Source organism: Lipotes vexillifer, unplaced genomic scaffold (genome assembly GCF_000442215.2).
Source record: "Lipotes vexillifer unplaced genomic scaffold, Lipotes_vexillifer_v1.1 scaffold86, whole genome shotgun sequence".
NCBI classification, from domain to species: domain Eukaryota; kingdom Metazoa; phylum Chordata; class Mammalia; order Artiodactyla; family Lipotidae; genus Lipotes; species Lipotes vexillifer.
Genome location: NW_006785406.1, coordinates 4042761 through 4057901, shown reverse-complemented (window position 1 = coordinate 4057901; position 15141 = coordinate 4042761). Strand labels below are relative to the sequence as shown.

The following is a 15141-nucleotide window of genomic DNA, read 5'->3' as shown; positions in this document are numbered from 1 at the left end:
GGGAAAGACAAACCTGGGCTTACATTTTAGCCCTGCTGCTTATGTGTGACCTTGGGCGAATTACTTTACTTGTGGATGTTATCTGCAAAATTGAGATGACTACTCAGCATTTTTGTGAGGATTTTGAACAGGATGTTCAAAATATATCCACTTGGTTAATGTTAATCAACCTCTGTTTAGTGGGTAAATTAGAATGTCTTACTCTTGGGAATTTCTGTGCTATTTAACCATGAGGTACCTGCTTTATGATACCAGTATTTGAGGAGAAGGGGTAGTGGAGGCACATAATATTATCATGATTAAAGTCCTACTCTGGTGAGTCAGTTCACTATGGACTTAATAGGAGAACATGACATGTTCAGGTTGGCATTAGTATAACCATATAAAGAAAAATCCTTCTCAAGAGTTGCTGGAGATCTTGAATGATTGTCTTTTATGACTTGGTCTTACCTTTTGTGCAGAAGCCCTCAGAAGGGGAGAGAAATGAGATCTCTCTCTTCTCTGGAATTGGAGGGGGGTGGTTATGCCTTTAGTTTGTTACCTTTTCTATGCATGAGAGAGACAGCCTTGCTATTTCAATATGAAACAAGGGAAAATGAAACTTTGAAGTTGACTTAAAAATATCTTGAAATTCTCCATCTATAGTCTTAATTTTTTTTCTCCCAACTTATTGTGTTGAAAAATTACGAACCTCAGGAAAGTTGCAAGAATAGTAGAATAAGTACCCTTATACTCTTGCTGGAGATGTACAAATCATTTTTGCCACACTTACTTTCTCTTTAGTTAGCTGCATACAGTCTTAAAAGTTCTTGGCACTAGTCCTCGTAGTTAGTTAGCATGCTGGACCTTTGTTGAAGGTGAGTGTGCAGTTGAAAGGGGGAAAGTTTTCAGCAGCAGCAAGCATACTGTATTAACGTCCTAGCTCACATTTACCCATTAGCTCAAGATTTAAGTACCAAGAGTATTATGAGGTCATGTGTTAAGTTTTGTGTCTAAGTTAATCTTATTCAAGATCACGTCATTGTTTACAGACAAGTTCTGAGAGGGAAGCCATTGAGATGGTGATAAAAGAAGGGGCCTAGCGCTTGAGCTTAGATTATTGGTTGATAGTAGGACTTATAGGCCTTTCCCATCTTTAAAATGGATTTGAGGAAGAAAGATTTCATTTACTACTTATTACTAAATGGTGAGCATTTGTCATGTTTCAATAAAAAATTGAGTCCTTGGATCCCAGTGGTTTTCTAGGAATCTTAAGAAATCTAGACTTTTAAACCCATTAGGTAGAGCTGGTTAATTTGTGCTTTGAAGAGAAGAAATTATTCCAGCATCCAAGCTGGATTCGTAGTAGCAAATATTTGTGGGACTGCTGTGTCCTGGATATTGGGCATCAACTGCTGGGTCTTGGAGTTGTAAAAAAATAACTCATGCTCTACTGAACACTAGTAGATCATTTCAGTGATGTGCAGGGGCCGTGGAGTCCAGTAGAGACGCTTAGGTCTACCATGAGCGGGTCAAGAAAGAGTCCTTGGATGAAATACAGTGACATTTTAAGCTGCCAGCCATGGCTCATCAGGCCATTTCTATCCCCCCAGTTTACTGTTGTAACAGTGATTGGATAATAGGGTCAAATCAGTGGCGCTGCCCAGCATTCTGGCAAAAGTGCAGTCAAGTCCGGATTTTGTTTTAGCTGCTTTTGGGGAAGGGGGAGTTAGGATACATAAATTCTCCTGTAATGTCCCTTGAGATAAGGAGGTAAGAATGTTCTGTTCTTTATAAATACACTGCTGTAGAATGTGTGATCCTGATCAGTCTTACTAAAAAAAAGTGAATTTCTCAAATCTCAAAATAGGGAAAATTTTTGTTTCATATTTTAGAGCTATAAAGAGAGTGAAATGAAGTAATAGGCAACCTGAAAGAATATGGGCTCTGGAGTCCCACTGACTTGGCTCTGCTACATTGTAGCCCTGGTGAAGATACTTAAGTATCTGAATATCAGTCTCATATGTACAATGGGTCTTCTCCCTGCCTTAGTGTTCTTTCGATTTTTAACTTTGTAAAACGGGTACAACACTGCCTGGTATAGTAGATGCTCAGTAAATATTCCTTTTTGTAGCATGATCATTCCCCCTACCCCAAAATAGTACCTTACAGACTAATGCATATTTAAGACAGTATACTTTGGATTGTGATAATGAATTTACAGTAACATTGTAGTTTTTATTTTTATTTTATTTACTTATTTTTTAAACATTGTAGTTTTTAAAACATCAAATTTAGCTTATGAGACGTTGTATATTATATTTGGATCAAACGCCAAATTTTAGCCTTGTTGTCTTCTGTGGAAATAATTCTCTGCAACATGATTTTTGTTCTTTGGCATTTGGAAGTTTGACATTTTCTGGAATATGTAAATATGAAAGAGTAGTAGGCTATTTAAATTATTTCTATCCTGCCATTGTTACTATAGCACTTGGGCAAGGCTCTTAGCATCTCTGGGCCTTATTTCCCTCTGTTGTCTTGACTAGACAATTTCCAATGTTTAGTTTAGCTGATATTTCAGAATCTTATGAAGCAAAATACTAAGTTGTCTTGTGCCTATTATCAATATACAATCCCTCTAATTAAAACAGATCACTCTTATTTTCTAGTAATAGTTTGTAATCTAGAGGAATTTTAGATTAGTGATTTCTTTAATTCATTTCTTCACTTGTCTCTGAGGGTGAAAAGGTGATGAACACTAGACAGTAAAGGAATCTTCTTTTCTTTGAGACTCTCTGCATTCTATCAGATCAAATTGGAGTTTTTCTTCAAAATTTATTTTTTTGCAGATTAGGAAAACAATGTTTTTGTTCTTTAGAACATTTGAAGAGTATAACAGCACAAAGAAATATGATGCAAGAATTATTCATAATTCCTTCTGCTTAGGGATAATCAGTGTTAAAATTTTTTTGGTTTTCAGTTTATTGCAAGCTGATAATTCTGGAGTTTAAATATTAAAATAATTTAAGGGAAAAGCTATTTTAATTCAGTGCATTGTTGAAATTAACCATTTCTAAATGTAACTGACCAAATGAAAGCTATCACAGTTTGGGGATATAAGAGTGTAAAAGTGCCATGAAGTCACTTAAATCTTTGGGGATCTTATCACCCTGTCTGGCATGGATTGGGTTGCTGCGACATTGCTAACTACATAGTCAATTATAGCTAGGTGAGTAACACCTGTGCTTTTACTCATGGACCAAGAAAATTACATTTTAGTGTAATTACATAGGTGTGGCTTCAGAGGTGGGTAACTTTTTAAAAAAACTTCTTTTGGGACAATTTTGACATTTGGATAACACTGTTAGACTCCTGGATAAATTATGACTTTCATACTCTTACCTGATCATTCTACTTAAAAGCTTTACGAAGCAAGATCATACTGCTTAGTGTCCATTTTAAAAGAACATGTTTTCATGTTGCTTTTTTTTTTTAATGAAAACTGTTTTTTCTTATTATAAAGGTGGTATATGTGGTGCTTATATGAAAACCTAAATATTAAAATGCTGAGAAAAGGGAAACCTCTTGCACTGTTGGTGGGAATTAATACAGCCACTACGGAGAACAGTATGGAGGTTCCTTAAAAAACTAAAAATAGAACTACTGTATGACCCAGCAATCCCACTACTGGGCATATACCCTGAGAAAACCATAATTCAAAAAGAGTCATGTACCACAGTGTTCATTGCAGCTCTATTTACAGTAGGCAGGACATGGAAGCAACCTAAGTGTGTATCAACAGGTGAATGGATAAAGAAGATGTGGCACATATATACAATGGAATATTACTCAGCCATAAAAAGAAACGAAATTGAGTTATTTGTAGTGAGGTGGATGGACCTAGAGACTGTCATACAGAGTGAAGTAAGTCAGAAAGAGAAAAATAAATACTGTATTCTAACACATATATGTGGAATCTAAAAAAAGAAAAAAAATGGTTCTGAAGACCCTAGGGACAGGACAAGAATAAAGACACAGATGTAGAGAATGGACTTGAGAACACGGGGAGGGGGAAGGGTAAGCTGGGACGAAGTGAGAGAGTGGCATGGACATATACACACTACCAAATGTAAAATAGATAGCTAGTGGGAAGCAGCCGCATAGCACAGGGAGATCAGCTCGGTGCTTTGTGACCACCTAGAGGGGTGGGATAGGGAGGGTGGGAGGGAGACGCAAGAGGGAGGGGGGATATATGTATATATATATAGCTGATTCACTTGGTTATAAAGCAGAAACTAACACACCATTGTAAAGCAATTATACTCCATTAAAGATGTTAAAAAATAATAAATAAAAAGCATGTAATACCAAATGCTTACGGCACTCACCATGTGCCAGGCACTGTTATCAGTGCTTTATGTCTGTTAATCAATCTTCATAATGGGGCTGTTACCCTCTTTTTACACGAGGAGACTGAGGCATACAGAAGTTAGATGCTATACTTAGTCTTCCTGGCTAGTAAATGGCAGAGCCTGGGTGTATTGAACCAGGCAGTTTGGCTTTAAAATCTGCTCATAACTGCTTGCTCCATGAAGAAAATAAAGTCATGCATTCTAGCACCCACTTTTTAACATTTACCCAAGAAATCATTCTAGTTGTCTTTCTATCTATATTAGGTGCATAGATTTTTAGTATTGATACATTGTTGGTTTATGTGACATGATTATTACTTCCATGTTAGTGTAGGCCTAACATTTTAAATGGCTCCTTAGGATTCTATTATGTGTTAGCCAAAAGGAAGACTGAAGGCTGGCTTAGCCATACTCCCCACGCTTTTTTCCTCTCAAACTGTAGTGTTTAGTAAAATCGTGCTCTAAATGCAGATTGAAGGTAAGTTTGTTCCCTTGTCCGCTTTCTGTTGCCACCCTAGGCCTCTAAATTCTGGAATCATCTCTGGTTGGTGGGCAATAAGTGATGGTACTATTATCTGAGTGTCTTTAAAGAAGACCATTAGCTATTCAAGAAATTTGTCATATAGCCAGAACTTATTTTAATAGACATGGAAAGAAAGCACCCTTAGATGTCATTTTGCAGAAACCAGGATATGCCCTGATGTTCCCAAGGTCACAGTCAGGGTAGGAGTCATATATACATTGTTATGGCCATTGTCATGGATCAGATATCAAAAGGAGAAAATGTCTGAAAGAGTGGAAGGCTAGGGACAGAGCTTTAGGCAGCAGCATGTAGCATTTTTTTTTTCTTTTTGCGTTGGGTCTTCACAGCCGTGCACGGGTTTTCTCTCTGTTGCGGTGCACAGGCTTCTCATTGCATTGGCTTCTCGTTGAGGAGCATGGGCTCTAGGCACACAGGCTTCAGTAGTTGCAGCATGCAGTCTCAGTAGTTGTGCACGTGAGCCCTAGAGCATGGGGGCTTCAGTAGTTGAGGCACATGGGCTCAGTAGTTGCAGTGCGTGGGCTTCAGTAGTTATGGCACACGGGCTCTAGAGCACAGACTCAGTAGTTGTGGCACACGGGCTTCGTTCCTCCATGGCATGTGGGATCTTCCTGGACTAGGGATCGAACCCGTGTCCCCTGCATTGGCAGGTGGATTCTTAACCACTGCTCTACCAGGGAAGCCCCGCAGCATGTTTTTTTTTAATAGAGGAAAGGACAGTTAGATTGATGACAGAGATTGATAAGCTGAAGACCTAGGAAACACCACCATTGTCATGGAAAGTAATCCAGGGAGAAGGTTGGTGGTCTGTGCCAGGTGCATCATCTGCAAGGGCAAAGAGTTGCAAAAAGGAAGTTTGATTTGGCAGTTACCTTTGTGCTGTCAAGCCAGCGGTATAGAGGCAAGATATATGTACTTGATAATTTAGCAAATTCAGGCTTACATAAAATAGTAATAAGTAATCCAACACAAGGAGAAATAAAGATACCTTGCAGAGATCACAGACTTCTGACTCAAGTCAATTCAAGGATAAAAAAATAGGGACTTGCCTGGCAGCCCAGTGGTTAAGAATTCGCCTTCCAATGCAGGGGGTGTGGTTTACTGAATGCTAACTTGTTTTCCTCTGTTGGAATGTGAATTAATTTTGAGAGTATTTTTTTACATGTATTAAAGGATTAGCAAATGAAATTATACAACTTTTAAAACCCATACATTTGATCACTAAAAATATGCTTACTATAAGTGCCTGTTTGTACACTTTGGTCCTAGAAAAAAATCAAGTAATTGTACTTTTAATCTTTCAAGTTGCCCTTTTCTCTACATTTCAGGTTAGATTGACCTCTCTTCCCTCCCTCAGTAGGGGCTGCTATAAATAATCAACACAGATTTTTAAAAGCCTGGCATGTCAGTACGTTAAATATTTCTAGATGTTCTTGAGTGTATGGAGTTTGCAAAAAGGGAAATGGAGACTGTCAGACAGAGAGGTTTTCTCAGCCTTTTTCCAGCAATGAATCCTTTTACATGAAGTCCTAATGCATAAAATAGATAAAATCCCCTAATTCTTCCCCTCTTTTTTTTAAAAAAAAAAAAACAAGTGAGGCATTTGGGCTTGAAGAGGTTAAGTACCTTCTCCAGAATCACAGATCATTTTTGATAGAATTAAGGATTTGGACTGACAGTTTTCCTGGTGTTTCTGTAATTGAATTCACTTATTTATTTTCCAATAGTGAAAAGGAAGAAGATGAAAATGAAAAAAGAGAAGATCCAGGTGATAACTGGGAAGAAGGCGGAGGAGGTGGTGGTGGTGTAGAAAAATCTTCAGGTCCCTGGAATAAAACAGCTCCGGTACAAGCACCTCCTGCTCCAGTAGTTGGTAATCTTCATATTTCATTTTCATAAAGATGTCTGTTTGTGTATAATTTTGTATGCAGTCAGCTTTCAACTAAATGCATGCTTGCACTGGGTGAGTAGGGTCTTCTTTCCATTCCTAGGAGAGAGATTTGTGTCTGATCTAAAGACTTTCATATCCTCAATAAAGAAATTTGGAAGTTAAGGCTGTAGGCTGCTTAAATCTTACTGCAGTCCTATAGCTTGCCAGATTTACATGTTTAAGCATTTTTTTCTAATGTTTGACGGCTGACTAAGGAATATTGGGTACCTGTGTCTTTTTTTTTTTCCATTCCCCATTTTACTCTGTCTGAAGAATGAATTCTCAGACAGGTGGATTTTATCACTCCCGAGAGGATGAAAAGTGCTTCTTGGCTCGGGGGAGAGTGGGAATGGTAAAGAAATCTTAGATCTTACAGTGGTTTATGGCCCATCAGAGGGCCAGAGTATGTAAACATATATACAGTGTATCTGTGGTATTAACATTTTTTGCTTGGGGCATGGGGACAGTACTGTTTAGAAGAAAGTTGTCTAAAAAGGCTCTTTTAGGAAGGCAGTAAAGAAAAAATGTTGAGAAATAATGCTCTGATGTATACCCATTTTATACAGAATAATATAAAGAATAACAAATCACCCCAAACATTACTGTCCAAAGATCACAGATTACTACCATGCATAGTTTTTGCATGTTTCCTTCTAGCTGCATTACACTTGAGCTAATGAATGGTGTAGAGATGTTCATTTGAAAGGAAGCTTTTGATAACTAGAAAACATGTGTAAAACACTGAATTCATGTTTAGGATGGGGGGTGAATGGTATGTAAGAAAAGCTGGAAGGCTGTGTCCTCAAAATCTTGGTCATGGTACAAGACTGGGCTGCTTAATTTTTTCTCCTTGTTTTACTAGAAAATAAAAAATTCATTGATGATGTAAAAGTGGTCATACTTTGAAAGGTAGTCCCTGATGAGACCTGTCTCCCAGGAACAGAAGATGCCTTTCCCACTTCCAATAAGTTGACTTAATAGAACTCATTTACATAGATAATTTAAATTGTACATGGAAGAGAAATTGGAAGACTACTTTTACCCTAGAAAAATAGGCCTTTGCTTTTGGACATTTCCTCAGATAACTTTCCTTCTGTTGTTCAGAGACCCTTAATGTAAGTATTGTTTTTTTCCATAACTGTTAAAATGACCAGGAATTCAGGAGTAGCTTATTAAAATGCCAAGCACTTGAATAGTTTCTCTAAACTGTTTTGAAATGTTAGTTACAGAAACCCCAGAACCAACAATGACTAGTGGCGTGTATAGGCCTCCTGGGGCCAGGTTGACCACAACAAGGAAAGCATCCCAAGGACCACCAGAAATCTATAGTGATACACAGTTCCCATCCCTGCAGTCCACTGCCAAGCATGTAGAAAGCCGGAAGTAAGTATTCTCAATATTGTGTTTTGGAGCCCTATCCTTTGGCCAGGGAGTGGGGTATTTGGGATTTGAAAATGCACTTGGGGTGTTGCAGTAAAGCCCAAGCTGCAGCTGAGAGGCAACTGAGAATTAAGGTGGGACTTATATGCCCAGGACTAGGGGGAGAAGTGGGGAAGGACCCGGGGTGGGGGGGGGGCAAGGGGAAAGAACACCAAAGACAAACTTCATCTGCAAGTTTCCCTTATCCCTAGTTTATGTCATTCTGTAGCCGTGACAAGTCTCATCTAGTGAGAATTCTTAATAAATATTAAGTACATTATTGCTGCTTCTGTGTTCCTTGTAATATAGAAACTAGAAAAGTCAGCAATATTTCATTATATTCCCAGTTAATGTGAGTAGATGAAAGATGTTGGCATTTATAAATCTAATATTAAAAATAATCTTATTTTAGCAGGTACTTAAAATGAATGCTACCTGGAGTTAAATGACCACATATGGCACATCCACATCTTATTTAGGGACATGAATTTTTTACAAAGTAAATAAAATGGGAAGAAATGTAAATGACATCAGATGGAAATTTTTCGGGGTGGCTTTTAAATTAAATCCCAGCGTTTTTGCCTCTGAGCGCACAGCTGGCTTGAATTTAAGCCTCCACTTGACTTGTTCCTCTGCTCTGTCCTCCACGAGAGGCAGTGATTCACCACACTCATCTTTATCTGACCCACTCCCATAAAGTAGATGTGTGGAGAGTTCTTTGAATAATGAGTAGAACTTTACTTGAATGAGGAAATTGTTGTTCTTACTTTATGCATAAAGAAAGAGATGTGTATGGTCTATTATTTGCTAAGAGTAACAATGAGTCTTAGAAGGAATCACCATGTCATTAGACAGCTTTTTAACTTTCCAGTTGTCTTGAAGTTGGTTCCAAAATAGGTTTTCAGTTAATAGTATTCAGTAGATTTGCTACCACAGAAAATAGGACCCTAGAGCTTCAGTACAGTATTCTATATTTTCTGTTCAATTGAAGCCTTAAAAGTGGTTTTGGTAAGGATTTATATACCAGTTTTCCCCTCCTGTCCCTTCCTCAAGATTTTTCTAAGGGGTGGCTTTTTTTTAAATTCAAGGAAGGATATTTTCAAAACAACTTAGTGAAGAAGAAATATTTACTGATTACATTTCTTTTCCCTTAGGGATAAAGAAATGGAGAAGAGCTTTGAAGTAGTAAGACACAAAACTAGAGGTAGGGATGAGGTTTCAAAAAACCAGGCCCTTAAACTTCAGCTAGACAACCAGTATGCTGTGCTTGAGAATCAGAAAAGCAGCCACACACAGTACAATTAAGGAATGGTGTTTGCTAACCCTTCTAAGGTAACTAGACCACAGCTAACCACCACGGACAGCCATCATCATCTGATCTCTGCTGGATCTACAACTGATGCAGACCACTCGGTATATGGGACCGGCCCTATTGCACTATGGAAGTTTAAAGTATCACAACTGCTCTTTATGTGTATTGGATTTAGGGGGATTTTCATTGTTATATAAATGTGTCAACTAGATTCAGCAGTGTTCTTTCAGAGTTACTCTGCAAATGCAAAATAATCGAAAACTGCAGCCAGTGGTCATTTCGAAATCTTTTTATGTTCAGATACTGAGCCTTCGTAAGGGTTGACTACCTCAGATTTGCTGCACTCATTGTGGACTTCATGTGGATCACAACTTCTGGACAAGAAGGTTACAGCTTTTAAGTGTCGATGTGAAACTTGAAACCAGCTCTACTGGATTCCTATCAGAAATACTGCAGAAAGTCAGCCATCTGGGTTCTGATCTGCTGTAAAAGATGAAGATTTAAGTGACCTTAATTAACCTGTCCTGTGCCCCATTCATAAGGAACACTCTGTAGTGGGTATTAGACTTCCTGGAACATGCCACTCTCAAAAGAACTGATGTGTTCAGATAATCTGTGTAGGCCTGTGATTTATAATTTAAACTTTGAGTTGTATTCTGAGGTAACCACAAATTAAATTCAGCCAAACTTGGGTCACCAAGTGGGAAAAGGGGTGTGTGTGGGGGGGAATAATCTTATTTTTTTAGTAATTTTTTATTTGGGTAGTACTTTTTCTGTGTTCCATATTAAGGCTTTTTTCTTTCTTTCTTTCTTTCTTTCTTTCTTTTTTTTTTTTTTTTTTTTTTTTTTTTTTTTTTTTTTTTTTTTTTTTTTTTTTTTGCTTTGACTTGGAATAGTTCTTTGACAGAGCATATTGCTTGGCTAAGTAACCTGAAATATGCATTGGAATTGTGAAACGGCTCATGAATTTGCCAGTCCCTAGAGCAGAACCAGATGGCCTTTGATATAAAGGGTAGTAGATGCAGGGGGCTGTACTTCAGGTGCTGCTAAAGCTTCCTCTAATCAGGTCTAAGTTGTATAGTAAACTGGTGAAAAGAGTATATTTTCTGCTCAGGCCAAGGGAGTCACAGATGTGTCCTTATAAATTCAAAGCAGTGAGAGCAGAACCTCAACCTAAAACCCACTGAAGTTTCATGGATCTTACATGATCTCTGACAAGAATTCCAGATGCACTTGTGCCCAAACGTTTAAGGTATTAGACGCAGTGATTGTCCCAGCCTAGCTCTGTCATCAACCTCCTGGTGTGTCTTTTTACATTGTTGATTTGGAGAGTCAGGGGCGAAAGACAGGTGATGTAGCACTTCTGTTTTTAATGATTACAGCTTAAACTATCCAGTAATTTTTAGTCCTGGAAAAGGACATCAGGACGCTACCCAGAATTACTGAAAAGTCTTTCCATCTAATGAGATAGTCTGGTAATTTCCTAGTTTTTTATCTTCGGTTCAATAGAAATATTTCAAAGTGGCATGTGACCACTTGATGCAGAGTCTGGGTTTCTCTATAATAAAATCCCTTTGCCAAATGTAGGAGTTGCAGACTTGCTACTGGCAAGAGTGAAGCAAATGGGTGAGTAAAACTATCCTGATGTGGGAGCATTTTCCTCTAGGAGTTCAGTCTTGATAAGTGTCAGTGCAGGAATCGCACTCCTAGGAGTGTTACAGAGTCATCTGCTGTCAGATGCGAACCATATCTGGGCAGTAATGTTGGCATTATTTAAAGTGGCAGGCAGGATGCCTACGTTCTGGTGTACTTGGGTGAGTAGCTGAGCCAGCCAAGGAGAGGTTGGATGAGTGAGAAACAAAGGATTCTTGGTTAATCTGAAGACTTCATTTGAGAACCAAAAATCTTCTAACAAATAACCTCTTGGACCTTGAGCCACATATTTCCCCTAAAAAGTATGCATTTTTTTCCAGCAAAATTTCGTTGGGGGTTATGTTATTGAGGAATGAACTGAGATGAATATGTGGAAATGTTACTTAATGGAATAGAAATCTGAAGACCTGCAGGAGATTTAAAAATTCCAACCCTTGTTATAACTTTTTAAAAGATTGTGAAATTATCAAAATGCACATGAATCAAGTTTTAATATGCTGTATGATGGGTGGATGAGGCTGTCCATTGTACCATTTCTTTCTTTGAATTCTCAGGCATGGTTTGGCAGTGCAAAAACTCTGTAACATTAACAAATTCAATAAAAAGTAAATATGTAGATTTTGGAGTCTGGTGGTTTTTACTCTTAACTGGTAACTGATTATCTTTGAAAATGGAGAATTGAATTCCTCCTTTGCTCTAGGAGGCTGATAATGTCATCTCGAGTGACCTTTCCATTTGAGAAATGTTTGTAGAGTACTCTTAATGTTAGAACCAGACCTGGAATGAAATTGGCTGTGAACCTGTGATGAATATTCTTTTCCAAAGATAAACATTGAAATGTACTTTTGTCTTCATTGCTGTATTAAATTGTGTTATCTTAGACCATGGTAGGGAAATCTACAGTCTCTACTATGTAAACTAAAGATTTCAACGCTCGTCCTCTGAGAAGCTTACGAATTTCTCAAATGAGAGCCATTTTAAATTTCAGGATTTAGTCTGGATTATAGTCCCTAAATTTCTAAACTAGAGGAAGTATATTTTCAGTCATTTTTGGTTGGAGTGTAAATTTTTTTGAAATATCAAATACAAGTGTTTTTTTAACTGAACTGTTCATTTTGGAATGTAAGTATATGTATTTTTTTCATACCTACAACTCAATTATTTTGTAACTGGAAGTATGTACCTGTTAATGTTCCTCATCTATTTCACCCATCCCCACACAGTCCCCTCCCCTCTGGCATGTGTTGTTCTCAGTATCTATGACTGTTTCTGTTATGTTTGCTTTTGTTTTATAAATTCCACATATAAGTGAAATCACTATTTGTCTGAACTATTTCACTAAGCATAATACCCTCCAGGTTCATCCATGTTGCTAATGGCAAATTTTCATTCTCTTTTATGGCTGTTATTTCATTGTATCTTTGTAACACATTTTCTTCATTAGGTTGCTTCCATATCTTGGCTGTTGTAAATACAATGTTGCACTGAACATAGGGATGTACATGTCTTTTCAAAATAATGATTTTACTTTGCTTGGTTAAATACCCAGGAGTGGTATTGCTGGGTCGTATGGTAGATCTATTTTTAATTTTTTGAGGAGCTTCCGTACTGTTTTCCATAGTGGCTGCACCAATTTACATTCCCACAAATAGTGCATGAGGGTTCCCCTTTCTCCACATGTTTGAGAACTCTTGTTATTTGTTGTCTTTTTGATAATAGCCATTCTGACAGGTGTGAGGTGATACTGTGGTTTTGGTTTGCATTTCCCTGGTGATAGTGATGTTGAGCATCTATCTGTATGACTTTTGTGGGAAAATGTTTTCTCAGGTCCTTCAGGTCCTCTGTCCATTTTTAATTTTTTTTTTTTTTTTTTTTTTTTGGCTATGCCACGTGGCATGCAGGATCTTAGTTCCCTGACCAAGGATCGAACCCATGCCCCCTGCAGTGGAAGCATGGGGTCTTAACCACTGGACTACCAGTGACGTCCCTGTATGAGTTCTTTTTATATTTGGATATTAACCACTTATCTGATACATCCTTTGCAAATATCTTCTCCCATTCAGTAGTTGGCCTTTTTATTTTTTTGGTAGTTTCCTTCACTGTGCAAAAGAACAAAAGCTTTTTAGGTTTATGTAGTCCCATTTGTTTATTTTTTTTTTGTTTTTTTTACCTGAGAAGACATCAGATGTATACACACACACACACACACACACACACACAAAACTGAGACCAATGGTAAAGAACATCCTGCCTATGTTTTTTCTTCTAGAAACTTTATGGTTTCAGGTCTTACATTTAAGTCTTTAATCCATTTTGAGTTTATTTTTATATATGGTGTGAGAAAGTACAGTTTATTTTGCATGTAGCTGTCCAGTTTCCCAAATCATTTATTGAAGATGCTGTCTTTTCTGTTGTATATCCTTTATCATAGATTAATTGATGATAAAAGTGTGAGTTTGTTTCTGGGCTCTCTATTCTGTTCCATTGATCTATGTTTGTTTTTATGCTAGTACCATTCTGTTTTGATTACTATACCTTTGTAGTATACTTTGAAATCAGGGATCATGTTACCTCTAGCTTCGTTCTTTCTCAAGATTGTTTTGGCCTTTTGGGGTCTTTGGTGTTTCCATACAAATTTTAGAATTATTCTAGTTCTGTGAAAAATAGTATTGGTATTTTGATAGGGATTGCATTGAATCTATAGATTGCCTTGGGGGGTATGGTCACTTTAACAATATTCTTCAATCCATGAGCACAGTACATCTTTACATTTGTTAGTGTCATCAATTTCTTTCATCAGTGAATACAGGTCTTTTACCTTCCTGGTTAGATTTATTCCTGGTATTCTTTTTGATGCAACTGTAAATGGAATTTCTCTTTCTGATAGTTGTTAGTGTATAGAAATGCAACAGATCTCTGTATATTAATTTTGTATCCTGCAACTTTACTGAATTCATTGATAAGTTCTAATAGTGTTTTGGTGGCATCTTTAGGATTATCTGTATACAGTATCATGTCATCTGCAGACAGTGACAGCGTTACTTCATCCTTTGAAATTTGAATTCCTCTTATTTTTTTTCTTGTCTGATTGCTGTGGCTAGGACTTACAATACTGTGTTGAATAAAAGTGGTGAGAATGGACATCCTTGTTTTGTTCCTGATCTTAGAGGAAATGCTTTCAGCTTTTTACCATATGATGTTACCTGTAGGCTTGTCACACATGGCTTTTATTATACTGAGGTATGTTCCCTTCTGTACCCAGTTTGTCAATAATTTTTAAAAAATATTTTTGTATTTATTTTGGCGGCTCCAGGTCTTAGTTGTGGCATGCATGTGGGATCTAGTTCCCTGACCAAGGATCAAACCCGGGCCCCCTGCACTGGGAGCACAGAGTCTTACCCACTGGACCACCAGGGAAGTCCCTTTGTTGAGAATTTTTATCATAAATGGATTTCAAATTTTGTCAAAAGCTTTTCTGCATCTATTGAGATGATCATGATTTTTATTCTTCAGTTTGTTAATATGGTGTATCACATTGATCAATTTGGGGATATTGAATCATCCTTGCATCCCTGGGTTAAATCCCACTTTTATCATGTTGTATGATCCTTTTAATGTATTGTTGAATTTGATTTGCTAATGTTTTCTTGAGGATTTTTGCATCTGTGTTTATCAATGATATTGGCCTGTAATTTTCTTATTTTCTTAATATCTTTGGTTTGGGTATCAGGGTGATCGTGGCCTTGTAGAATGAATTTGGAAGTGTTTCTTCCTCTGCAATTTTTTTGGAGTTTGAGAAGGGTAGATGTTAACTCTAAATGTTTCATAGAATCAGCTGTAAAGCTGTCTGGTATTGGACTTTTGTTGGAAGTTTTTGGGTTTTTTTCTTTGTTTT

The 15141-nt window shown here is 37.4% G+C and overlaps 1 protein-coding gene across 1 annotated transcript in view; it reads left to right on the top strand.

Annotated features, from left to right (window-relative positions):
- The window catches only part of CDV3 (CDV3 homolog), a 13201-nt gene extending 3615 nt beyond the window's left edge, over positions 1-9586 (top strand). The window contains exons 4-6 of the mRNA XM_007457563.1: positions 6660-6805; positions 8086-8245; positions 9436-9586. Of these exons, the coding sequence (XP_007457625.1) occupies positions 6660-6805; positions 8086-8245; positions 9436-9586 (457 nt within the window). The remainder of the gene's footprint in view (positions 1-6659; positions 6806-8085; positions 8246-9435) is intronic.
- The last annotated feature ends 5555 nt before the right edge of the window (positions 9587-15141 follow it).